At 52.6% G+C, this 27,933-nt stretch overlaps 1 protein-coding gene across 2 annotated transcripts in view; it reads right to left on the bottom strand.

Moving 5' to 3' along the window:
• Positions 1-7,669: 7,669 nt before the first annotated feature.
• Positions 7,670-27,933, bottom strand: part of DYNC2I1 (dynein 2 intermediate chain 1) — a 68,842-nt gene continuing 48,578 nt past the window's right edge. The window contains exons 18-25 of one of the 2 annotated variants that reach the window (XM_012786287.3): positions 26,376-26,489; positions 26,213-26,274; positions 25,726-25,777; positions 22,828-22,888; positions 15,776-15,875; positions 15,474-15,605; positions 11,754-11,977; positions 7,670-8,472 (exon numbers count right to left, since the gene is read on the bottom strand). In XM_012786287.3, the coding sequence (XP_012641741.1) occupies positions 8,274-8,472; positions 11,754-11,977; positions 15,474-15,605; positions 15,776-15,875; positions 22,828-22,888; positions 25,726-25,777; positions 26,213-26,274; positions 26,376-26,489 (944 nt within the window). In that variant the 3' untranslated portion in view covers positions 7,670-8,273. The other variant, XM_076006761.1, reaches the window with a different exon arrangement.

Genomic DNA, 27,933 nt, shown 5'->3' with positions numbered 1-27,933 from the left:
CACACACCTGTATGTCTGCATACCTGCACACTTGTACACTTTATATCTGCACATACCTGCACACCTGTACTCCTGCACATGTACACCAGCACCCACCTGTATACCTGCACACTTGTACACTTTACACCTGCACATGCCTGCACACAACTGCATACCTGCAGCATTCCCATGGACTGTACTACTTGGTGCTTGGTAAGATCCCCTTTCTGTTTAAATTAGCCCTGGGGATACTGACATTCTGGCACAATATTTTTGATGCCAGGAACATTAAAACAATGTTAAAAACAAGCCATGAAATTTTTTGCTTTGAAATATATATATGACACCAGCCTTGGCAACATAGCGAGACTTCATCTCTACAAGATTTTTTTTTTTACAATTAGCTGGGTGTGGTGGTGCACACCTGTAGTCCTAGCTACTCAGGAAGCTGAGGCAGGAGGATCTCTTTGGCCTAGGAGTTGGAGGCTGCAGTGAGCTGTGATCATGTCACTCCAGCCTGAGAAACAGAGGGAGATCCCATCTCTATAAAAAAGAAATCTATACATGTACATGCGTACACACACTCTCAAAGTCACGCAGCAGACGCCAAACCTTGCACCTCTGGGTGTAGAATGTGGTGAGGGTCTGAGCACAGCGGTGGACACTCAGGATGAAGTCAAGCCTTGGAAACATGAACTTCTTGGTTCTTTAACATGGAAATGTCTTTAGAAAATATGGCTAAATCCTAGAGAACAAGGATGTCTATGTTGTATGAGAATTACAGGCATTTTATTACAAACCCAGGGCAGACCAGAAGGAGGAAGTGTCCCCAAACCACAGAGAATGTGACCTTAGAGGACCAGTATCTGAGGCCAAAGAGGGTGACAAGAAGATGTGATTGCTGGGCTCAGAGGGGGACGGCAGGTGACCGGGCTGGGCGGTGACCACTGTCTCAAAGCCCAGTTGTGGAGGGATGTGGCCTAGGTAGGAAAGCGTTTTATTCCTCCAGAACCAAGGCCATGTTAGACGGGAAGACCAGGAGCAGGAAACGGTGTAAAACAAGCGGGGGGGGGGGGGGGCGGCCAACAGGTGTGAGAAGAATCGAGACATCGCCCGAGAGGCTCTCCGGCGAGCTCCATCTGAGACAAGCCACCTGGGCAACGTGAGTCACTGGACTCGAATCAGAGTCCTCGGTTTATTCCTAGAATTGCAGGCTGGTCGCGGTGGGGTGTGGATCCGGCCCACGGTCCTCTGAATGGGACACAAACACGGCGGCTGGAAGCCCGGCCGCCACCAAGCGCAGGCTGATTTCGGAGGCGTGAGCTTCGCAGGGGGCTGCGCTAGGCTGGGGGCTGCACGGCTTTTCCCCTGGGAGGCGCAGAATGAAAGCAGCCGTCCTCACAGGGGTTCCGGGCCAGCCAGAATTGAGGAGGGGGAATTCTGGAAGGCAGAGAAGCACGTGGAGCCCCAAATCTGAGTTTAAGCTCCCTGGACTGCCCGTGCGTCGGCCATGGCGAGGAGCTTAGCAGCCGCGGCTGGACCCGGCGAGCTGCGCAGAGGCGCCGTGTGAGGCAGGCCCCGGGGCAGGGCCTGCAGCTCAGACCTCAGGCTCGTCAGAAACAAGGGAAATGAGACCGGAGCGGCACCCTCGAGGTGTTGGAAGAGAAACTATCAAACTAGAATTCAGTGTCTAGTGGAAACACCTTGAAAAATGAAGGCAACGTAGAGGTAATTTCAGATACAGAGTTCCACCCACACACATTAAATCTGGCGAGGCCACTCACACGGACAAGCCGGGTCCGGCGCGTCCCCAGAAGGGAACGGTGTCCACGGGAAGAAGGGCCGCGGGGCGGGGCCGGGCACACGGGCGGCCTCCTGAAGGAGGGCGCCACGCCTTGTGTCGCACGTGGCAGCCAAAGCGGCCAGGACGGGACGTGGCTGCCGGACCTGTCCAGTCACAGTGTTGGTCCCAGATAGCATCCGTGAAAGACGTCTTTTGGGAATGAGCTTCTTAAAACTCCAGAGAAACATAATCATACTTCGGCTGTGAAAATAACACACGTCAGTCCACAGCAGAGCCTCGGTCTCCAGGGCTGAGACTCTCCCGGTACATCTAAAATCTAGGGGGGCCGTCTCCCCTAAATCGGCATCCGCCCACGGCGGGCCACGGCCACCTCAGAGAGCGCTGCATTTCCAGTAAGCAGCGAACGCCCCCAGGGAGTCCTAAGGAACACGTTCCACAGGCAGAAACCCGGACTGGGGCGCAGGAAGGAAGGGCTTTCCCGCCGCGGCCCTGCTGCAGAGCAGGGGGCGTCGCGAGGAAGATGCCAGAGGAGAGGCCGGCGTCACCTCCAGCGCTGTGAAGGTTTCTGCCGGGAACCGAGGACTCTGTCCACGCTCGCGAGCCCCGAAGACGGCTGCCAGGACTGACGCCGCAACGGCGCCCCAGCTCACTAACGTCCTCAGTGTGACTCGCCAGCGCTGCCCACCAGAGCCCGGCGATGCCGCCCGGCCGTGTTTCTGGGGGACGCCAGGGTCTCCGGCAGGAACCCGCCCGGTTCTCTGGGCCCCCCGGCCCCCCGGGCTGCAAGTCTCCCGTGCTCTCTGGGCCTGGTCTCCTCACGCACAAGCGGTTGCGACGGGGCCACCTCACCACCAGGGACACCGGCCGTGGGGACCGCGGGGACGGGGCCGCGACGCAGAGTGCACAGCCGTGTTCGGTTGTTGATGTCGTGTGGCCGTGGGGGTGAGGTGGCGGCCGCTGTGCTCCAGACACTGCTCAAATGTGCCACAAAACAAGCGGCAAATCCCAATTTTTACAAAGCAACTCCTTCACAAATCTCACACAGGGGCCATCTAGAAATTTAACCTTTCCTCTGACGAAAAGTAGATGCTTTTTAAGCCAAAACTAGTTTATTTTTTAATTTAAGGGAAAATCCGGATTCCTTACAAACTGTCAACCTTATGCTAGCCGTTACAGCTACGGCGTTTCCGAGGGGCCAAGAGGAGTTTAATTTCAGGCCTTGCCGTGGGGTGTCGCACTGAGAACACGGCACTTTCATTTCTCACATCTCCCTTCGGCCGCGTCCCGACTGAGCGCCGACCGGCCGGCGTTAGCCGCGCTTGAGGGACCCGCAGAGACGGCCAGCGGCCAGACCTGCTACACTCGCTCACTAGCTTCCTCATTAAGCACGAAGGGAGGCAGAAAGTAACCCAGGAACAAACCAGAACCCAGCGAGCCAGGGGTTGCGCGGTGCAGAGGCGGCTGCGCCCGGCACAGACCGCGCGGCAGGGACAGGCGGCGGTCCGTGGGCGTGCGCTCCGCCCTGTCCAGAGGCAGCAGCCAGTGGAGCCTTACAAGGGCAATTTTATTTTAGACTTTTCCCCTATTTCTGCGTTGGTGTTTGTTGTTCTGTTGCTGTGGAAACACCCAAACCCTGGATTCCTTTCGACTAAGGTTCTTACACATGACCACACGCACACACACGCCGAGGGATTTGGTCTTTTATTTTTCCCGAGTTCACCACATTTATCCACAATTTATCCATGTACTTCGCTGTTCTTCAGAATTGATACAGGTGAAGGCTCACGTTTGCTCAGTTCTCACCACCTGCAAGACGCCCACAATTAACTCAAAGCTCCAGGCCTTTCCCAACAGCCAGTCTTGAATATGACACACACACACACACACACACACACACACACGCACACAGCACACCACACATAACACACACACATGCATACATCAACCACACACACCACACACATATACACACATCACACCACATCCACATGCACGATACATACACCACACATACATATTACCACACAACACACACATACCACACATCACACACAGAAATACACACATCACACCACACAACTGCATGCAGCACACACACACATACATCACACCACATCCACATGCATGTATACATACACCACACATACATCATACCACACAGCGCACACATATCACACACCAGACAAATAAATACACACATCACACCACACAGCATGCACGCAACACACACACACATACATCACACCACATTCACATGCATGTATACATACACCACACATATATAACACCACACAGCGCACAAATACCACACAACACACACAGAAATACACACATCACAACCCAAGCCCCAAAACCTAACCCCAACACCAACCCCTAACCCCAACCCTAACCCCAACCCCCTAACCCTAACCGCAACCCCAACTCCTAACCCTAACCCCAACTCCTAACCCTAACCCCAACCCCTGACCCTAACCCCAATCACCTAACCCTAACCCCAACCCCAACTCCTAACCCTAACCCCAACCCCTAACCCTAACCCCAACCCCCTAACCCTAACCCCAACCCCAACTCCTAACCCTACCCCAACCCCTAACCCTAACCCCAACCCCCTAACCCTAACCCCAATGCCAACCCCTAACCCTAACCCCAACCCCTAACCCTAACCCAAACGCCAAGCCCTTAACCCCAACCCCAACCCCTAACCCCAACCCCAAGCCCCTAACCCCAACCCCAACCCCTAATCCTAACCCCAACGCCAAGCCCCTAACCCCAACCCCAAGTCCCTAACCCCAACCCCAAGCCCTTAACCCCAACCCCAACCCCTAACTCCTAACCCTAACCCGCAGATGCCACACAGCCAAGGGAAGAGTCCAAGCATCCTGACCTTGAAGACAGCACCACGGAAAGGACCCGGATGGAAACGGAAACACGGAGGATAGAGTGGGGTGTCCACAGGCTGTGAGGCGTGTCAAACGGGCTGACGTGGGCATTGTCGGAATCCCAGAGAGAGAGAATGGGGAAGAAGAAATGTTTTAGGAAATAATGGCTGATAATTTTCCAAAATTAATGGAAGACGCCAAACCACAGACCCAAGAGGCTCAGAGCGCCAAGCAGTATAAAGAAAAGAGTGAAACCCCGTGTCATATTCAAACGGCTGGTGAAAAAGCACAAAGAGAAACTCCTAGAAGCAGCCAGAGGAAAAGGCAATGTCACATACACAGGAACCAACATCACAGTACTGTGGACTTCTTGGAAACTTGGATGACAACAGATGACATCTTTAAAGTGACATTTAAAAAAAACCCTCGGCCGGGGGCGGTGGCTCACGCCTGTAATCCTAGCACTTGGGAGGCTGAGGCGGGCGGATTACTCGAGGTCAGGAGTTCAAAAGCAGCCTGAGCAAGAGCGAGACCCCATCTCTACTATAAATAGAAAGAAATTAATTGCACAACTAATGTATATAGAAAAAATGAGCCGGGCGTGGCGGCGCATGCCTGTAGTCCCAGCTACTCGGGAGGCTGAGGCAGGAGGATCGCTGAGCCCCGGAGATTGAGGTTGCTGTGAGCCAGGCTGACGCCACGGCACTCACTCTAGCCTGGGCAACAAAGCGAGACTCTGTCTCAAAAAAAAAAAAAATATAATAATAATAATAATAAAATAAAATAAAAAATAGCTTTCAGTCCACTGAAGCAGAGCACAATAATTATACAAATCAGCCACACATGAAAATAAGAAATGCTTTATTTATACTTGTGACAAATGTTGAAAGAAAAGTGATTTCTAAATAACAATGTGACAAAAAAAATTGCATTTCCATTGTCTGCTCCTAGAAGAAAACGCTGCCTTAGTGCAGCAGCGTGCTGGGCGTCTCCCACGTGGGTGCGGCGACACCCCGGCTGGCCCGGGGGACCCGTGTGGGGACGCTCTGCGGAAAGGGCACGGCCTGGCTGCCGCGCCGGTGGACAGAGCACGCGGGAGAGCCCAGGGCGTGAGCAGAGCCGGCTTCCATGCCGTTGTTCTCTTCCTTCTGGGCCTGTCTTGCTCGTGTGCAATGAAGTGTGTTTGTCCTTAACCAGCGGCTGCGGCCGCCCCGTCTGTTGCCTGCCTTGTTTTCCCTCCGCAGACGCCTGCGGGTGTCGCCGGGCCAAGGGGAGGCATCGCTCGCTCGCTCGCGGCTGCTGGGGAGGCGGCTCCCAGGCAAACGCAGCCAAGTCTTCCCTGGAGACCTGGCTGAAGGCAGATCACTTGGGCTTTCTGGGCTTTTCTTTCTTTGCAAGCTTCACATTTCTGTGCGGCTCACACACACCTGCCGGGAAGGGCGCCGAGAAGGAAGGAAACGTGTGACAGCACTGCGGAGTGGTGGCCGCACAGGCCACACGGCCATGTCGACACAGGCCGAGGGTGGCTCCAGGGCAGCGTTTCAGATCCAGCATCGCGAAGAGCGGGGCCTCCTCTCACCCTCTCGTCCCTGCGGCAGTGTGAGTGGGGCCCTGGGTGGCGGCTGGGAGGAAGGCGTCCTCGAGCTGCCGGACGACCAGGTGCAGCGTTGTTCTGCACGTGTTGCTGCGCCCGCGTGTGCAGCTCAGCGCTGCAGACGATGCCCGTCGAGAGCGGGCTGTGGAGCAACCTCCAAGACCGAGGCCCACGCCCAGCGCCCCCCGGGGAGCCCCCCAGTCAAGCGAGAGAGAGAGAGAGAGAAAGAGAGAGAGAGAGAGAGAGAGAGAGAGAGAGAGAGAGAAGGGACACGCCTGGGGGACTACAGGGTCACGCCTGAGAACCCACCGACACCAACACAAACTGGGGGCCCAAAAAGAGGGACAAGATTAATTCTAATTTTAAATGAGATGGAATCTGAAAGCTAAAAACTTGCAAATGACGTCAATCTTTAGACGCTTGGGACCCATCATGAAGCAGGGTGCAGGTGAGGACCCCGAGGGGGCAGGGCACCTGCCTCACCTGCACTGGGGCAGCCATGAGCCTGGGTGGAGAGGGCACAGAGGAGCAGCTGGTGCCCAGCCGCCATGTGACAGGGACCTGCTGCACGTCTACTTGTGTGCCTCCATGGTCCTGCTTTTGTGGGACAGAGGAGGGACGTGTGGGCTGTCAGTACCAACCACTGACACCCCCACCCTCCACGACATCTCCCCAAACCGGTGCATTCACACGCGCATCTGTGTGCCCAGAGGACTGAGCCTCCTGGGTGGGGCTTGGACAGGGAGGGGAAAGTCTATGTTATCCCTTCTCAACTCTTTTTGTAAGGAGGACGGTTTCAAATCAACTTAATGAAAAAGGAAATGAAGGCTGACAGGTTGCTCGGTGGAGCGACAGAGGCCACTCCAAGAAGTCCCGCTGTAGCCCCGCTACAGTCCTGGAGCTGGCATGTCCACGGCATCGGGGAGCCCTGGGTGGGGCCCCAGACCTGCCGCTGCAGTGCCGCTGCCTACGTGGAGGCTGTTCTGTGACCCAGTGAGGTTTAAACACGCCGGTCCTGTCTCACCTCACGGGCCCATCGGCAGCCAACTGTGCTGGGAACGTTCGGGAAAGGTGCGGAAGACAGAGGCACAGGAGTGGGCCTATGGACCGTGTCCTGGCTTTTCCCTGGTTTCACTCCCAGAATCCTCCTGTCTTGTCCCCCCAAGGTGATGGCACCTCTGAGAGGCAGAGCCATCACGGATGGATCGCCGCTGTCAGGAAAGAGCCCCGCGCCGGCGTGCATCTCTGCGTGAGGGTGTGGCAACAGGCCTCGGGAGCAGAGAGCAGCCGCGCGGGACGGCAGGGCTGCTGGCGCCTTGATCTTGGACTTCCGGCCGCTAGAGCAGGGGAAGGGCATTTCTGTTCTATATAAGTTACCTAGTCCAAGTCACTGTGTTCCAGCAGCACAAATGGACTAAGATGCCTTCTGTTCCTGTTATATTTGAGTTGCAAACTTCAGGAGAATTTATTTCCTTGTATTGTTCCTATACAAAAACAATTTTTAATACTAAAGCATAATGCAGATGAGTCTGACTTGACCCCATAAGAGACATTCAAATGAGGCCAAAAGAAGATGCCCAAGAAAAGCTTTAAGAAAACACCGTTGGCAGAGGTCATTTCAGTGGAGTCATTCCTTTTAATTTAGACGTGTATATATATATATATCACTTTATGCATAAGTAAAAAATAGTCCATTGAAATACAACTTCATGGTGGACTGTTAAGAGTCTAGTAATGAATGTGGCAATATTTTAAATGTTGTAAAAATAACTAAAATACTCAAAGAGCATCCTGGACACAACTGTTTCTTTGACGTGTAGCATCCAGTAAAATGTTCATTTGTTTCTGTTCAAAAATAGTGATTTATTTACTGGGAATTCCAAAGTAACATTCTTGTAAAATAAATTATGTACAGAATATACATACTCTACATACATGAATATACACGCACACAGATGTGAAATTATGTCTCTCAGATCGGGTCGTCACATGAACACTGTGCTCCCAGCCGCACCTGTCACTCGAGCCGTCTTTCCTCTTTCCACAGGGCTTCCTGCAAAAGCAGGCGCAGCTGGCCGCGCTCATCTGCCTCCGGGGCTGCCCACTGCCTGAGCAGGAACTGGACGTCGACCGCGCCGGAGTCCCGGGCCAGCACCAGGGCCAGCACGCTGCCGCTGGCCTTGTCCGGCTCGCCCCCGACCGCCATGGCCACCAGCCTGTGGGGAGAGGGGCGTCAGCGGCAGTGCATGCGCGGGGCGCCGTTATTTCTGAGCCTCTGAGATCTCTCTGCCCAGGGAGGGATGAAATGGAAGAGAGACTCTAAAAACATCAATAGGCAATATTAAACGTTAGACCAGAAGTAAATGTATGAAATTCTACAGAAAACGTTTTGAAAACATGTTCCCGCATCTCAGAGGTCTGACGCTGAGACTGGCTGTTGGACGAGGCTCCCGACCGGGTCCTCTCCGCACGGTTCCAGGCTAGTCCCTGGGAGAAGGGGGACAGCCAGCAGTCCAGACAGCCCCACCCCAGAGACCCCAAGCCTGGCAGTGGGTCCCCAGCATGGGGGTCCCAGCCTGGGGGTCCCTGGCGGTCTCTCCACTGCTCCCCAGATCTCACAACAACTCACAAGCCTCCACAAGGACAGCGACTCCACCAGCCACCAAGCCCAGGACAGGGGATGGCTGTCCCCACACCCTCACCTGCTCCCAAGTATCCTGTGTCCACCACTGTCCCCAAGGGGAGGCTGTCCCCGACTTCTCTGACAACCACAACCTTCCAACCTGGCCATCTCTGACCTCACCTTCACGGTGGGCAGACTCAGAAGCCACCTCTGAAGTCCGCCTGCAGGAACATGTGCCCTCGGGGCCTCCCCCTCCCCCACACCCACCCCGTGTCCCTGGGCATCCCTGCCCCCTCCACCCTCCCGTGCCCTCAGGGGCTCCCCACCCCTCCACCCTCCCATGCCCTCAGGGGCTCCACTTCCCCCAAACCCTCCTGTGCCCCTGGGCCTCCTGCCCACTGGTCCGCCCACTCTGCAGAGACGTGGCTGAGCCATCACCCCAGAGACCTCCCAGCACCGCTGCCTGGACCCCGTCAGGTCCAATGGCCATGTGGGGAGGACACGTTCGACCCAGCGCCACCCCTTCCTGTCCTGTCTGACAGTGTCCTGGCCCGGGGTAGCCGGCGCCAGGTGCCACTGCAGGGACAGGGAGTCCCTCTGTGGTGGCCCCACAAGGGCCTGACTGCTACCTATGTCCTGTAAACCCTGTCCCTACGACACAAGACCCAAGACCCCCAGGCTCCTGAGATGGGGGCTGCACCCCACAATGGGGCCACTGCAGCCACCACACAAGGTGCCACGTCAAGGCCACAGCCAGGCCCAAGCAGCCTCAGGGCCCGACTGAGCAAGTGGGACGAGGCCTGGGACGTCCCTCTGGCTGCTCACTCTCGCCGCGGGCTCTCGGGCTCTTGATCAGGAGAACCCAGGCGATACCTGGGGTGGGGTGAGGGGACTTCACGAAGCCCTGAAGGAGCAGACTGAAAACCCGCCAGTCACCGTGATTTCCACCAATCGCCCCACACCTCAGCCCGCCGTCCCGACGAGTGTGCAACACAAGCTCAGGAACAGCCAACGGGCAACAGACCCCAGCGGCTCCCCTGGCCAGGGCCAGCAACCGAGTAGGGTGAATGCCACTCAGCTCATCGGTAAACCATCTCTCGGTTCTTTAAAACATCTAAAATAGATGTGCAAGCTCCAGCTAGCACCATCGCTGGTCAATTTTTAAAAATACCCTTCCGATTTGTGAGTTGGACAGAATCCAAGCAGAAGGGTGCAGACGGAGCTGGAGTCCTCTCCCGCCACGGCCGCCCCACGAGAGCCCCCCCCAGCCTGGGGGCACTGCCGGCTCCCAAGCACCAGCCACTTCTCCACCACGCGGAGCGGGGCGCTGAGAACTTTAACTTCACTCCGGAAGTGGCAGGCCCTGAGTGCACCCAACCCAAACTCCTTCCTTCTAGACCATCGGTTTCTTCTTGCCCCATGTTTCCTGCAGCTGAAGGCCCGGCGCCCTCTGCACCACGGGCAGTGCGCAGGAGGGCTCCGTGCCAGTCTAGGTGCCTCCTTCCTGGGCCCCGAGGCGGACGCTGTTGCCCGGCGGTCCAGCTGGGCTCCGGGCCAGGACGGAGCAGGCCAGCTGACAGGCAAACACCTGCTCTGGAGCTGCGCTTGGACCCGACAGACTGGATCCTTGCTCTGCTGCCCTGGAGCACCCCAGGCAGGCCCACCGCCCCCACCCCAGACCCCAACCTCAGGCCTGTGCCCAAACACCCTCAGCAGGCCCACCCCACCCATCCTGCCCACACGGCAGATGCCCTGTCCTGCGTCCTCACAGCACACGCCCCAGACGTGTGTGCACACCTGCTTGCTGGTCCGTCAGTATCTGTCCTGCTCCCCAGGGAGCGAGAGGCCCCAGGGGCACGGCGATGGCACACAGCCGGCACTCGGTTAGTGGGAATTCACTCGGGAGGGCACTGCATACTTTCGAGAATAGCGAACTGTGGGGCGTTATCTGCGTATATGTGCATCACAGTCTGGGTTTTTTGTGTATTTTTTAATAACTGGAACAATGTGAGTCTGCCCAGGACTCAAACCAAACAAATGCAGCCTCTCAGATCTCCCCGGAACGCCCTGGCACTCTGGCCGACCAGCACCTGCTCTTGGTCACCCTCCTCCCTCCTCTACCGTCACAAAGGGCTGTGGGGCTGCAGCCACGCCCCTCCCGTCCCCAGGTCAGAGGCCCACACAGTCAGAGACTGCACTGACAGGAAATGCAAAATCTCCAGAAAGCACAGGTGAACAGGCACCGGGGTGACGAGAGATGGCTTCATGACGAAGACTCAAAACGCTCGTGTGCCGTGGAACAGTGAAGCCAATGGCTGCGCACGGCCGCAGTTCACGTGTGGATCCACGTGAGCCCAGAGCGCCACGGCAGGGCCGGGCTGGGGTGAGAGGGCACGGCAGGGCCGGGCTGGGGTGAGAGGGCAGCGTGTGAGACCGGCTAGTAGACGTGACCAAGACGCTCTGGCGGTTGTCCCGCATCCACAGAGTGATCATGGCGGGGAAATACAGTGAACCCCCACCCAACAAATGATTTGGGGCTAAATATAAAAACACCAAGAGCACCCCCTGACGTAACCATGGGCTCTGGGTGGCGATGAGTTGTGACAAACGCACCCTCTGGGGCAGGTGTTGACAATGGGGCACGTGAGAAACCTTGGTACCTGCCACTCAATTTTGCTGTGAACCTAAAACTGCTCTAAAAAATTAAGTATTTTGTAATATAATTTAAATATATAAACACATTACTTAAATTGAAATATAAAAAGCCACATCTTAAAGTGTAGCAACCTTACGTGTAGACTCAATAAGGAGAAAGACTATCGGAGACGCCCCACCCGAAGTCACCGGCGGCCCTCGCCGAGCTCTGCCACGCACCTGTCTGGGTAGATGGGCTGTCTGGCCACCGGGCCCAGGTCGCTGGCGAGGAGGTCCCACACGTAGACGTTGGACATGTCGTCCTGGACGAGGAACATGGCAGGCCTCGTGGGGGACCACTGCAGGCCGGTGACGGCGTGGCCATCCGTGCTGCTGTCCCACTGCAGCAGGGGGAGCTCCGAGCCGAGCCCGTGCAGCCGGACACTCCCGTCCGAGCAGCCAGCCTGCAGGGAGGGGGTGGAGACTGGTGGTCGTGTTTCTGTTTTCTTTTTCTAACTCAATCTCAGCAGCCCAGGAAAATTTTCAGAGCATTGGCTTTCTTTAGTTTGTACAGCAAAAACGTTTATTTTTTTTTTTCTGAACATAAATTTATACCATTAAATCTGTCCTCACAAGTTACAAAGGTGAGCACTCACCTTGGAGACTCTGATACACTCTGCACCCCACCCATCCCCAGATGGCCCCAAGTCAGTGGGTTCAGGGAATGCACAAAGAGGTGTTTATTTTTAACATAGTTAACTATAACTGATTCACGCACAGGCCATTAAGATGACTGGCTCCAGGGAAGTGGAGTCACTTTTTAAAAAGTCATGTTTAAAAAAAAATTTATATACATTTGCACCAATAATATAGTTATGTATTCACCTTGGATTGAAATTTTCATAAAGCCAAACTTACCTGGTTTAGTAATAAAAATAAATTTTTAGCTTATAGAGAGAAAATCAGTTGCTATTTACTCAACATATTTAATCCTTTACATACTCAAAAAAAAAAAAGAAAAGAAAATCAACAATGGGAATAAAAGTCTAAAGTGAAATACAAATAGAAACAAAGTTAAAAATCTATATTCCAAATAAGGAACACAACCACACAGGAAGGAGGGGGAGGACAAAGCCAGACGACTTCTGCATGCAGTGTGGCAGCACCATGGACTCACACGGGCCCTGGGTGCCGGACTCCACTCAGGGGCTTCGGAACGGCCCCGTGCATCCCCAAATCCCTCGAGCAAATCTGCAGGTATATTAGAAGTAGCACGCAGGTAGAGCCAGGTCCCCCATTGTCTGAGAAGCGGGGTACAAACATGGAAAGGGGAGGGAACCCCGTTTGCTAACCTGAAACTAGAGAGGTGGGTGTGAACATGCATGTGGCTTACAGACAAAGGCAGGCACCGTGTGTGCCCAGCACACATGGGAGTTCTAGGGACGTCTCTCCACTATAAGAGCCAGGGCTCCTGGAGAAGCGATGTCAAAAGGACACGAGAGCCAGCTTGAGACACGCCCACCAGCCTCAGCAGCAAGGTACACACCGCAGCAGATGCTCATGACCACGGAGTCAGGGAAAAGCCACGTGTCCACGCCATGTGGACATGCACATGCACCTGCACATGGCGGAAAACGAAAGGATCTTCCACACAGCAGAAAGCCAGTGAGGAAGTGCAGAATAGCAAGGCTAGAAAACCGCCACTCGCCCATCATCCCAATAACAGGCTCAGGCAAGAACTGTCAGTGGATGCCCACACCGGCAGGTGAACACGTGAGGAGAGTCGGGACACTGACAAAGGGCCACCCCACTCCTCACAGACGCCGCTGCTTAGAAAAGGACGCAGAGGCGCCACATGGCGAGAACCACAGCTGGGGGCTGGAGGGAAGGTACGAGGCCTCGGTCTCCCACGCTGGCAGCCCTGCCGAGCTCTCCTAGCCGAGCAGGCGAAAACCCGCCTCTCGTTGCGAGGAGACCCAGGCAGGCTCCTCCACGGGAACATGCTAAGGATAAGGAGCCTTGCCTGTTAAGTGTCAAGGTCATGGAAGACTGAGACACTCTGCAGATCAAAGGACACTTACGAGACACAGGAACTGACCACACATGACCTGGGACGTCATTCTGCTTATGAAGGACTTTACCGGACAATCTATGGAATCCCAAGGTCTGCGATCACATAACGGGTTTGTGCCAGTGCTGATGTCCCGATGGCTAGGACCATGGCGGCTACGTGAGAATGTTCCTGCTTGTAAGAAACAGTGAGCTATTTGGGGGTGGAGTGTCATGTCTGCTGCTTGCTCTCAGATGGTCACCCTGGGCACACACAGGGAGGAGGGAGCTGGCGTGGCAGCAGAGGATGGGCAGGAACCCTTTGAACGGTTCTTGTGACTTTTCTAAAATCCTGAAATAATGTCAAAATAAGAAGTGTCTTAGAAAAGACCTATGGGATAACCATGTGGAATGGTTTCTGAGCACACAGATAGGGCTCCCAGGAAACTAAGGACTGAGCCACCCCCAGGGAGCCCTCCCCCTGCAGGGGTGGGGACCCCGTGGCCTTGGGGCCTCACATGGCCCTCCGGATCCCCAAGTGCAGCCCCTAGATTGGGTCCAAACTTCACAGAACAAATTCATTTATTATTATTAGGATTGTTCTGTAACATTTGGACTCAGTCAAAAGGCCACACTTAAGGATCCAGAGGCCACATGTGGCCCCAAGGCCACAGGGTCCTCAAGGCCCCGCAGGGCCTCCATTTGGAGGGCTATGGACAGAAGGTGGGTGGAGAACCTTCCAGAGGCCCTGCCCAGCCCCGTCACAGCCTTCTGCAGCATCCCCGCACCTCTGGACTCTGGGCCCCAGCTAGGCCTGAGGCCAGGAAACACACGAGTCCTTTTGGAGAACATCGATGTTCTTTCATATGTTGTCACGAAAACAAGATTTAACGTTGCTGGGACTACAGGCATGCACATCATACCCGCTGCCTCGCATCCTTTTATTCACACTAATTCTTCACACTTCAGTGTGTGTTTCACACCTGCAGCACATCTCAACTCCACCACGTTTCAAGTACCCAACACACTCAACAGCTCAGGTGCAGTCTGGGAAAAACACAGATGCAGGAAACACCATCTCCGCCCTCAATAATCTCATAATGGGTAGGTGCGCTGACACAGAAACGTGGATTTTCATGTGTTTCAGGTGCTGTGAGAGCAGTGTGAACACAGAACAATCCTTCCCGTCAGTCTCCCGTGCAGGGAGGTTTGTGAGGACAAGAGAGGGAAGGGGCACCGGAGTTCCACATAAGTTAACGCTCTGATGCTGGGACACCTGTCCACAGTTAGATTCAATCATGTATAAAGTTTAAAAATATTTCGCCTTCTCTCCTGTCTTATCCCAACCAATCCAACAAGCTGACCTTGGAGTCCACATGCTGGAAAAACACGGTGAGCAGGACCGGGGTGACCAGGCCGACACAGGCCCGGCAGGGGCAGAGCGAGGACCCCTTGCCCGCCGGGCATTTCCGACACACCCACAGCCAGCCCCGGCCTTCCTCTGGCTTCTCAGGTTAAAGACCCTGAATATTCATGTGTAAAATATTATGTTTTGCTAAATGATAAAAACCCAAGGCAAAAATTCTTACACTAAGAATTTCTTTACCTCTTTGGCTGTGTCACAGGTTTTGATATTTGATATTCTTCTATTAAATTTGAAATAGTTTGTAACTGAACAAAGTATTACTCAATGGAGTTTAATTTCTATGTCGGTTTTTTAAAAATTTTCTTTGTTACTAATGTCACGTCTCTCCTTTTTAGACCACTGAGGCCTAATAATGATCAATCTGTGGCCCAGTAAATGACTAACTTTTAAAACTTTCCAGCGGTCACTCCAAGTGTCAACTGCCCAAATAGGCATTTCAATGCCACTCGAAAAGAACTGGTGCCTTAAAAAACAGACTTTCTTACCAAAAATATTGGCTCTTCAAATGGCGAGAAATCAATCACATTGACTTTGACGGGTCTCGTGCCGCACTGCCGAGGCTTGAAGGACTTGGGCGAGGCTCTCAGGTCCTGCCTGGTGCTGTGGCCCACCAGCCCCTGGTGAGCACGAGAAAAGCGTCAGCATGGGGCTGGACAAAGCCACGGTCTTGAAACAGCTTGGATGGCATCACGATAAAAGCAAACTGTAAGTTGATCTTCAGTGAAGATATTTACCAGGTAACTCTAGGAAGACCGAGTAATAGAATGAAACTTGAAGTACTACTCACCATGTCTGTGCCGACAATAAAGTGATTAGGGTCTGAAGGCAGAAACTTAACATTCAGCATTTGTGTGGTTCCCCAAAACTCGCTGCCTTTACGGGAAAGACTGAAAAAAATAAAATAGCAAAGATGAATAGATGGGTTGTTGTTTTGAAACCTTAAGAATGATGATGATACTTAACACCTGGGCTACCACATCTCACAGGATGTCGTGTTTCCTCTGTGATTGTAACCACTGTTTGCTACTTTCTTTCTGTTACTGTACTCTTGAGAATTTCTTCAGATCTATCTTCCTGTTCACTAATTCTTTCTTCAGCTATGTCCACTCTGCTATTTAACCATTTGCTGAGTTTTAAATTTCAGAGAAAACAGCTTCATTTCTAAAAATGTCTTTTATTTTTTTTTTTTTTTATTTTTTTTTTTTTTTTGAGACAGAGTCTCACTTTGTTGTCCAGGCTAGAGTGAGTGCCGTGGCGTCAGCCTAGCTCACAGCAACCTCAAACTCCTGGGCTCGAGTGATCCTCCTGCCTCAGCCTCCCGAGTAGCTGGGACTACAGGCATGCGCCACCATGCCCAGCTAATTTTTTATATATATATATCAGTTGGCCAATTAATTTCTTTCTATTTATAGTAGAGACGGGGTCTCGCTCTTGCTCAGGCTGGTTTTGAACTCCTGACCTTGAGCAATCCGCCCGCCTCGGCCTCCCAAGAGCTAGGATTACAGGCGTGAGCCACAGCGCCCGGCCTAAAAATGTCTTTTAGATCACACAACTGTCTCAAGTTCTTAGTGTGATAATCCTATTTTTTTGCAACATGGTGATGGTTTCTTCATGTTCATAGTCTTTGTAATTTTTGTTTATGAACTCGCATTTGGCAGACTGCTTCTTCTGGGAACCCTGTGAGCCCCAGCATGTAAAAAGCCCCAGCCTTTCCCACCTGGAGGCTTTCCCTCCACTTTAACCATGAACCCAACGAGGCCACTGGCCTGGGACTCAGACAGCGACCTCTCAGCTCCCAGGCTCCCACACCCAAGTCCAGCTTGGGGTTTCAGCCCCTTCCAAGCTCCTCTGTTTTCCCTAGGATGGGGTGAGGCTTCCGAATTGCTCAATGAAGGAGCAGCGACCTCCAGAGTCCTGTGCGGGGGTCTCAATTCTAGCCCCCGCCTTAGGCAAGCCCAATGCATCCCTGCTCCTGCCAGGGCTCAAGCACAGCCCTGGAGGCCTGAGGCAGCGGGGCCAACGCCCAGCCTCCGCGCTGCCACACGGCCGCTCAAAAGCTTACTATGCTTACATGAAGTTCCCGCCTTGTTTCTGGCACTGAGAGATTTTCCTTTCTTTTTAAAAACTATATGTAGTCCACTGTTGGCTTTTCCTTTATGCAGAATCTGTGTTTGTGTGAGAGGAGCCCACAGGTGCCCTTTCTGCTAGGCTGCCACATGGGAGCAGGGTCTGCCCGTCTTTCCCACCGCCTTTCCCAGCTCCTCACCACACTCAGGACTGCAAACGTCACTCAACAGCCGCCTCCCCAGTCTGTCCCTCCGGCTGAGAGCCCTGCTGCAGGGCCGGCTGGCTCCTGGACACCGCCACATCACTGCAAGCTCGGCTGCTCTCCTGGCCCACACCTGCCCCTGCCGGCCCCCACGAGCCTCTCTTCCCCCCTCCTCTGGAAAGTGGTGCCAGACACCACCCCAGACAGCCTGGAAGGCAGGGCCAGCCCAGGCCCTTCCCCACACCCCACATCGGTGAGGCGCAGAGCCCCCTGGCCGGCCCCCAGCCTGCACACCCAGATCGGAACCCCTGTTCAGACCAGCACCTTACGTGCTGCTCACAACAGAAGCTTCCTAACTGGTCCTTCTGGCTCCAGTCTCCATTCCTCCGTCTCCAACATAAGTTGATCATTCTAAATCACAAACAGGACATGCCACTCCTTAGCAGAAAACCCTGCAATGGCTCTCACCTGCACAATAATGTCTGACTTCGTAGCATGAAAGCAGACACCGTAGGGTCTGCCACCGGCTCAGATACCACTCTCCCGAAATCAAACCAATAGGCAGTGCTAAAGGTGACTCTGGCAACCCCAGGTGCTATTCCCCAGTTCCCCCTAGTGCCTCACTTTAACCAGCAACTACCAGCCAACTTACAACCTGCATAGGCCAGGGGCCCCAGAGTGTTTAATTAAAACATCTGGAAGACCCACAGAGGGACTCTAGCAAACACCCTAAGGAGTCTCCACCCATATGTCCTCTGAGCTCCTACAGCCCCACACACCCAAACAGTCGCCATATAACTCTCCTCTGAGCTCCTACAGCCCCACACACCCTAACAGTCTCCACACATCCCTCCTCTGAGCTCTTACAGCCCCACACACTCTAGAAATCTCCATACAATTCTCCTCTGAGCTCCTACAACCCCACACACCCTAACAGAGTCTCCACACAACTCTCCTTTGAGCTCCTACATCCCCAGACACCCTAACAGTTTCCACACAACGCTCCTCTGAGCTCCTACAGCCCCACACACCCTAACAGAGTTTCCACACAACTCCCCTCTAAGCTCCTACAGTCCCACACACACTAACAGAGTCTCCACACAACGCTCCTCTGAGCTCCTACAGCCCCTCATATCCTAACAGTCTCCACAAACTCTCCTCTGAGCTCCTGTAGCCCCAAACACCCTAACAGAGTCTCTACACAACTCTCTGCTGAGCTCCTACAGCCCCACACACCCTATCAGAATCTCCACAAACTCTCCTCTGAGCTCCTACAGCCCCACACACCCTATCAGAATCTCCACAAACTCTCCTCTGAGCTCCTACAGCCCCACACACCCTATCAGAATCTCCACAAACTCTCCTCTGAGCTCCTACAGCCCCACACACCCTATCAGAATCTCCACATAACTCTCCTCTGAGCTCCTACAGCCCCACACACCCTAACAGTCTCCACACAATGCTCCTCTGAGCTCCTACAGCCCCACACACCCTAACAGTCTCCACACAATGCTCCTCTGAGCTCCTACAGCCCCACACACCCTAACAGAGTTTCCACACAACTCCCCTCTAAGCTCCTAAAGGCCCACACACACTAACAGAGTCTCCACACAACGCTCCTCTGAGCTCCTACAGCCCCACACATCCTAACAGAGTTTCCACACAACTCCCCTCGGAGCTCCTACAGCCCCATACACTCTAACAGAGTCTCTACACAACTCTCCTCCGAGCTCCTACAGCCCCACACACCCTATCAGAATCTCCACACAACCCTCCTCTGAGCTCCTACAGCCCCACACACTCTAACAGTCTCCACACAACTCTCCTCTGAGCTCCTACAGCCCCACACACCCTAACAGAGTCTCCACATAACTCTCCTCTGAGCTCCTACAGCCCCACACACCCTAACAGTCTCCACACAACGTTCCTCTGAGCTCCTACAGCCCCACACACCCTAACAGTCTCCACACAATGCTCCTCTGAGCTCCTACAGCCCCACACACCCTAACAGAGTTTCCACACAACTCCCCTCTAAGCTCCTAAAGGCCCACACACACTAACAGAGTCTCCACACAACGCTCCTCTGAGCTCCTACAGCCCTACACATCCTAACAGAGTTTCCACACAACTCCCCTCGGAGCTCCTACAGCCCCACACACTCTAACAGAGTCTCTACACAACTCTCCTCCGAGCTCCTACAGCCCCACACACCCTATCAGAATCTCCACACAACCCTCCTCTGAGCTCCTACAGCCCCACACACCCTAACAGTCTCCACACAACTCTCCTCTGAGCTCCTACAGCCCCACACACCCTAACAGAGTCTCCACATAACTCTCCTCTGAGCTCCTACAGCCCAACACACCCTAACAGAGTCTCCACACAACTCTCCTCTGAGCTCCTACAGCCCCACACACCCTAACAGTCACCACACAAACCGCCTCTGAGCTCCTACAGCCCCAAACACCCTACCAGTCTACACACAACCCTCCTCTGAACTCCTACAGCCCCACACACCCTAACAGAGTCTCCACATAAGTCTCCTCTGAGCTCCTACAGCCACACACACCCTAACAGAGTCTCCATACAACTCTCCTCTGAGCTCCTACAGCCACACACACCCTAACAGAGTCTCCACACAACTCTCCGCTGAGCTCCTACAGCCCTACACACCCTAACAGAGTCTCCACACAACTCTCCTCTCAGCTCCCACAGTCCCACACACCCTAACAGAGTCTCCACCCAACCCACCTCTGAGCTCCTACAGCCCCCCACACTGTAACAGTCTCCACACAACCCTTCTCTGAGCTCCTACAGCCCCACACACCCTAACAGAGTCTCCACACAACCCTCCTCTGAGCTCCAACAGCCCCACACACCCTAACAGAGTCTCCACTCAACCCTCCTCTGAGTTCCTACAGCCCCACACACCCTAACAGTCTCCACACAACTCTCCTCTGAGCTCCTACAGCCCCCCACACCCTAACAGTCTCCACACAGCTCTCCTCTGAGCTCCTACAGCCCCACACACCCTAACAGAGTCTCCACACAAACCTCCTCTGAGCTCCTACAGCCCCACACACCCTAACAATCTCCACACAACCCTCCTCTGAGTTCCTACAGCCCCACACACCCTAACAGAGTCTCCACACAACCCTCCTCTGAGCTCCTACAGCCCCACACACCCTAACAGTCTCCACACAACCCTCCTCTGAGCTCCTACAGCCCCACACACCCTAACAGTCTCCACACAGCTCTCCTCTGAGCTCCTACAGCCCCACACACCCTAACAGTCTCCACACAACCCTCCTCTGAGCTCCTACAGCCACACACACCCTAACAATCTCCACACAACCCTCCTCTGAGTTCCTACAGCCCCACACACCCTAACAGAGTCTCCACACAACCCTACTCTGAGCTCCTACAGCCCCACACACCCTAACGGAGTCTCTACACAACCCTCCTCTGAGCTCCTACAGCCCCACACACCCTAACAAAGTCTCCACACAACTCTCCGCTGAGCTCCTACAGCCCCACACACCATAACAGAGTCTCCACACAACTCTCCTCTGAGCTCCTACAGTCCCACACACCCTAACAGTCTCCACACAACCCTCCTCTGAGCTCCTACAGCCCCACACACCCTAACAGAGTCTCCATACAACTCTCCTCTGAGCTCCTACAGCCCCACACACCCTAACAGTCTCCACACAAACCTCCTCTGAGCTTCATAGCCCCACACACCCCAACAGTCTCCACACAACTCTCCTCTGAGCTCCTACAGCCCCTCTCACACCTGAACTGAGCACTCTGTACTCTGTGGATGAGGAAAGGCAGCCCAGGAACCCCCCTCAGTGAAGGGCTTGTTGGGGTAGCTTCTGGGGTGCTTATGGTATACAGCTGGGAGGGCCACTTCACCCAAAGTGACACATCCCCAGGGGATGCCCAGGCTCATTGTGACTGAGAGCAGAGTGGTAGCCAGGCCTGCTGTGCCAGTTCTGGGAGCCACTCCAGCTCAGAGGTCCAGGGCAGGGAGGCTGTCTCGAGCCCTGTAACAGCTCAGCTCCTCCTGTCAGCCCAATCCTACCTCCTCCCCGCCTTGCCCAGGGGCTGCACCCAAGGAACTCCCTAAGAAACATCCTCACACTGAGCCTCACTCCACAGGCGTCTTCCCCTAAAAGCTGGGACTCCAGAGCAATAACTGCAGTGTTCACTTGCTGTACCTCCTGGGAAGGGACACTGTCCCTCAGTGCCACAAGCCTGGCACGTGGGACACACTCAACACCTTTGGCTAAGTCTGAATGCTTATTATGCACATATCCCAGAGACACTGCTCAGAGACACTGAGCCTGAGGTCCGAGAGATTATACACTTTCCTTCAAAGAATGTATAGTTGAATATAGGAGAAATTCATAGTTAAAAAATAAGTACAATGCAGGGTATGGGTGGCTGCACATGCTCCGGTCTGGTGACCAGCCCAGGAGACAAGTATAAACCTGGCTCCACAACATGTGAGGTGACCTTTCTACACATAAGTGATTCATTTCCATAGTTATATTTAAATCAAATAAGATTGATTTAAACTCTCTAAACATGTATGAATTCATTAACACAACGCAGAGGTATTCTTTCTAACGAGGAGGAAACAGGTCCCAAAATCTTTCAACAGTAATTCACATGTTGACAGTTAGCCCGAGTGCAGTAAATGAAAAGATATGTTAGGGAAAAAAACCTAAACAAATTATTTTATGTTTCATGTATAAGAAATATGAAACATAAGTACCACAAACAATATTTGTACATTATTAAGGATTTTGATGTCATATTAAGTTATGAATGAAATTAGAAATCTAAATCTCCGAATAAAATTTCTATCAATGTTTCTGCTTCCAAAAATGTCATCTAAATTTAACTTTAGGGTTGCATTAAAACTGGATGAGATCTTCTGGCAGTTTTGCTCAAAAAAAAAAAAAAAAACCAACAAAAAAGGGATGAGAGCTGGGTGGGGTGGCTCACATCTGTAATCCCAGCACACTGGGAGGCTGAAGAGGGAGGATTCCTTGAGGTCGTCAGGAGTTCGAGGCCAGCCTGGGCAATGGTGAGACCCTGTCTCTACTAAAATAGAAAAATTAGCCAGGCATGGTGGCCTGCGCCTGTAATTCCAGCTATTTGGGAGGCTAAGGTGGGAGGATCACTTGAGCCCAGGAGTTGGATGCTGCAGTGAGCTACGATGACGCCACTGCACTCTTACCCCAGAGCAAAACTTGGTTTCAAAAAAAACCAAAAAAAAAAACGCTAGATGAGGAAAAGTCAAATAGAACCAATTTATAGGATGGAAAATATTTTTTGATTGAAGAAAAATGTAAAAACGTTAGCTGCACACCTGGAAGTTATATTTATTATATTCACTCATTAATAATACAGTAATTAAATAGAAAAAATTCAATGGAGACAGTGGATCTCTTCACGGCCGAGACTGACCAGGCATGCTGCGCAGGTGCAGCTCCCCAGGCACCTCCTCCTGTGGGAAACAGTCCCGGGAAAAGGGGCGCGCTCTCACTCAAGCTCACCTGTGTCCCAGCGGGATCACGGCGCTGTGCACCAGCTTGATCCTCCCTCCAGGGAGCAGGCCTGAAAGTAGACATGGCCAGAAGTCAACACACCTTCCAACACAAGTTAAATCAGAATCTCACTGCGGCTGCCTGGAATCGTTTCTCATTGCTTACTATCTGCGTTAGGAAATGATGTCAAAACGTAAGTCGAAGACGTCCCCTCCCTAGTGCTGGGGGTGGTTCGCACACATCGCCTGAGAGTGAGAACCAACAATTTGCAGTTCCGAGCCTTGACGGGAAAACCATGGAATCAAGACCCAGAAGCCCTCGCACCTTCAGATTTGATAAAAGGAGGCAGCAGGTGGGCACTCACCCATGTGACCACACATCCAACATGGCGCAGTGGATGCCCACTAAGGCACCAGGACCAGCAGACGCTCGGGACCCCTCACAGTCCCAAAGGCAGACGCGCAGTGTGCACATGACCCTCCTCCACCAGCTCCTCCGACTCCTCTCAGACGGCATGGAGCCAGGGCTCCAGAGCCTGGCTTCACCCTCCTTCCCTTGTTCTCCTGAAGTGCTTGGGCCACAGCCAGACCCCTCGACCACCTGCTGGCCGGGCCTCCCAGCCTGTTTCCAGCTTCAGCACCCATTTTGTTTTGTTTTTTGAGACAGAGTCTCGCTTTATTGCGAGTGAGTGCCAGAGCCAGGCTAGAGTGAGTGCCGTGGCGTCAGCGTAGCTCACAGCAACTTCAAACTCCTGGGCTCAAGCGATCCTGCTGCCTCAGCCCCCGAGCAGCTGGGGACTACAGGCATATGCCACCATGCCCGGCTAATTTTTTCTATATATATTAGTTGGCCAATTAATTTATTTTTATTTATAGTAGTAGAGACGGGGTCTCGCTCTTGCTCAGGCTAGCTTTGAACTCCTGACCTTGAGCAATCCGCCTGCCTCAGCCTCCCAGGGTGCTAGGATTACAGGCGTGAGCCACCATGCCCAGCCAGCGCCAGTTTTTTAGCTACTGCAAAGGGAGGAACTAGAAATTTACAGATATTAAAACTCAAATTCTGGGCAAGGCACTGCCTAGAACTTTGGCAGCTGAATTAAAAGTAGACAGAAACAAATCCAAGTGCAGTATTAACAGTTGTACTGTGTGTCACCCTGTTGGTTATAACCATGATGCAGAATGCTCAGTGCTGCTGTTCACACACATTAAACTCTTCCCTTTCCCCAGCACCGCCCACCTGGAGGCACCTCCCATGGGGGTCTCTGCCCTGCAGTAACATCACGGTGGCATCTCCCTAGCCACTGATTTGGCCCTTGTTTCCCAGGCCCCAGGACTGGGCCCAGCTTGTTCAGAAAACGGTTCATAAAAACTGAAAGAAAACTGTGGTGTCAGCCTGCCAACAGCCGCTCATCTGATGCCCACATGAAGAGCCTAGAGCGCCCTGGACTGCTGCTGGTCTGGCTGCTGTCCCCCCCTTGCTAAAGGCAGCACTGGAACAGGGCTGGAGTTTGGGTAAGTGGTTCAATGGACAAAGGGTGTTTTTTCATAGCAACATTTAAAAACGAAATACACACCACCCTATGGTATCATCTTTATAATTATCTCATGTTTTATTTGTATAAAACATTTTTATACAAATATATTTTATGCAAAATAATTTTGTCTCCATGGCCAGATGATGACATAATTGTGGACAGAAAATCTTTAACCCCTTAGCATCATCAATAATTGCTGGAAAAATGTCTTGCTGTGTAACAGGTTAACAGCAGAGCCAGCCTCAAGACGGGTGCTGAGGCCACAGGATGCTGGGCACCAGGGACAACCAGGCGGGAGGGCAGCGCCAGGCTCAGGACCAGCGGGGTGAGTCTGGCCCGACGCCAACCCACATCAGCGACCTGCGCACACTGAGGAGGAGGGACCAGGGGACCTCAAAGGCTCCCTCCAGCTCTGATATTCTGAACGTCTAGGAGCAACTTGCAAAGTCTAGGATGCAGGAGGACCACACAGAGCAGAGGGGTTTCATAATGAGCAGATGAAAATGCTACGGGATGAAAATGCTGAGGAAAATGGTTACTCCACCTCAGAAATACTCACCAGTGAAATTAATGAAAGCTTCTGTCTTATTTGTGTTAGAGTCTACAGTAACCTTCTACGTGACATCAACGTTATTTCTATTTCTACATGAATCATGCTGTATTTGCTGCATAGATACAAAGGGCCCCTCTTCTCTAATTTCAAGAAATTGGGAACAAAGCCAGCCTCACCCCATCACATTTTTGCCAGATCTACCCGGGGAGACACCCCTGACACCAATAAGGTGAGCAGGGCTCCTCGTCAGAAGCTGTGGGGAGCAACGAGCAGATTAGAAGGTGGAATTTGGAACACGGATAACCTCCACACAGGACGCACCAGGACTGGATCTTTCCATATCGCCCGAGCCCCTCTGGAAAGTGAAACCCACACTCCATGGCATCAGAGCACCAAGTGCAGGAGATGCGGTTGCTTTCGCCCCAGTGGCTTCTGCTCCCCCAGATTTGGGGCCTTTCAGGGCTCTCGGGAGCCACTGTGGGACTCGCCTGGGGTGGTGACTCTGACACCAAAGGGAGAAGGCCCGACTTGGGGTGCTCACGGACACAGAAACCTTCTGACGTGCCTTCCAGGACAGGACGACACCCGGCTATCAGTGGAACGTGCCAACCCTCACTAAAGCAAAAAAATCCCTTCCGAATGTCATTCGATCATTCTCATTAACAGAGGTGCCTGTTCAATAGTCAATATATCATAGATAACTTTACAGTTCATTTTTCAGGTAGCTAATTATATATTTTTCAAAGCAGTTACGGGTATCTGTAGTCTATTCATTTTAGAAAACACTGACTAAAATTAATTAGGTCTATTTAATAGTTACCTAAATCACTTATTGAACCTGCCATGTCCGCCTTTGGCAATTCAACAACCACCTAAAAGAAGAACATTGAAGATGAATATTGAGAGAGAAAAGAAGGCTGATCATTAAATTTAGAATTCATATTTTGATGTTAACTCCTCTTTCCCTTTCTCACACTCCTCCCACAGCGACTTAACCAACAGCCACGGCCTTGGCCCACCTAGTGAGACTACCGGCCTGTCCTTCCCAGCCCAGCGCTGTCAGTTCCTGTCCAACTCCCCAGGCCTGTGAGGTTCCCACGGAGCTGCCATGAAAGGGCCCCCCTGGCAGAGTATAAACCCCGTCTCCCTCCTCACGGCGAGGGGACGCCATGCTCTGTCTCTCCGTCCAGCCGGTCCCCCCCGACCCACCAGCCCAGGTGCCGTCTCCCCTAGACCTCCAACTTTATTCAGGACCCCTGCACATGTGCACGCGTGTGCGGGTGCACACACCCAGGCCACCTACTCACCCACACGTTGAGAACCCCGCTCTCATCCAAGGACGCGATGTGGAATGACAAACCTGACATTTCTAACGAAGACAGAAACAAAAAGAAAGAAGTAGCTTTACATAAGGAAACCACATTTCATGGCATTGAATTAAGAATTTTAAGAAAGTGAAGGATCGTGTACCTTCTTGAGTAGAAAACGGTGAAAGCACAAAGCTCTGTTTTTTGTAGACGGAGGTTGAGACAGGCTCTATTGCTTGCAGAGGACTTTGGTGGTTTACTGGTGCAAGGATTCCATCTAGAGTTCAAAACCCACAGTACCCACGTATAAGTCACAGAAACTCAGTTAACACCATACATCAACAAACACGGAGGTGCTTCTGGGTCTGAAAGACCCAAATCTCTTCACACAACCTCCCCAAAAACTATGGGACCAATGTGACCACCACATCCAGCATTGCCAGGACTCCCACAGGAAGAGGGACAGACGGTTCTGCCCTGTTGGGCCTGCAGGTCTGGAGGGTGGGGAGGGAGGCTAAGACACCCTGGAACGAGAGAGTGTGCCATAACGGAAATTCAGACAGAGAAAGTCCACCCTGAGGCCAGGCCAATCGTGCTCACCAGCAAAGGAGGGGCTGGGAGGAGGAGGAGGAGAAAGAGGAGGGGGAGGAGGAGGAGGAGGAGGAGGAAGAGGAGGGGGAGGAGGAGGAGGAGGAGGAGGAGGAGGAGGAGGAGGAGGAGGAGGAGGAGGAGGAGGAGGAGGAGGAGGAGGAGGAGGAGGAGGAGGAGGAGGAAGACAAAGAAAAGACACACCCACCACCATGGGAGCAACAGTGTCTTAAGGAACCGTGTCTCACAAGTCAATGCAGCAAAGCTCTTTTGACCTAGAGGATCCACCTGCAGAATGTCTACACATGAACTAAAATAAAGCCCTAAGCCCCTAGCCAACTGAATGGACCCCTCTTAGCCAGGGGGATCCCCAAAATACCCTAAAGTTGAGTTGTTAGCCATTAGGGGAAAGGAGGTCAAACCCATCTTATCATGTCCTCTCCCTTTTGGAGATATGCTTTGTAACAATAAGACACTAAATCATTAACAGGCCTAAATCCACGCCGATTAAACCGTTGATTTCTCACTAGAAACCACGGAGGTCATAGGTAGAACAACAGAAAAGCAGAAAGAAGAAAAGAGAACTATGAACCCAGAACTGTATGCCCACCAAAACTATCTTTCACAAATGAAAATTCCAACACATGATACTATTAAATAACTGGACACCCACATGCAAAAAAAGAGCCTCAGCTAACTAACACCTCTCACCACGCACAAAATTAACTAGAAATGGATCATTGACTCAGACGTAAAAGCTTAAATTATAAAACTTCTAGAAGAAAACACAGGAGAAAACCTTTGTAACTTTCAGTTAAGCAAAGACCACTTATATATGACACCAAAAGTACAATCATAAAAGAAAACTAATAAATTGAATTTCATCAAATTTAAAACTATCTCTGAAAGACAATGTTAACAGAAAAGATGCTGTAAACTGGGAGAAAATATTTACAAAACATGTATCAGATAAAGGACATATATCCAGGATAAATAAAGAACTCTCAAAACTTCATAAGAAAACAACCCAACTTTAAAAATCAGCATATTCGGCCGGGCGCTGTGGCTCACGCCTGTAATCCTAGCTCTTGGGAGGCCGAGGCGGGCGGATTGCTCAAGGTCAGGAGTTCAAA

Source organism: Microcebus murinus, chromosome 9 (genome assembly GCF_040939455.1).
Source record: "Microcebus murinus isolate Inina chromosome 9, M.murinus_Inina_mat1.0, whole genome shotgun sequence".
NCBI classification, from domain to species: domain Eukaryota; kingdom Metazoa; phylum Chordata; class Mammalia; order Primates; family Cheirogaleidae; genus Microcebus; species Microcebus murinus.
This window is presented reverse-complemented; position numbering and strand designations above follow the sequence as displayed.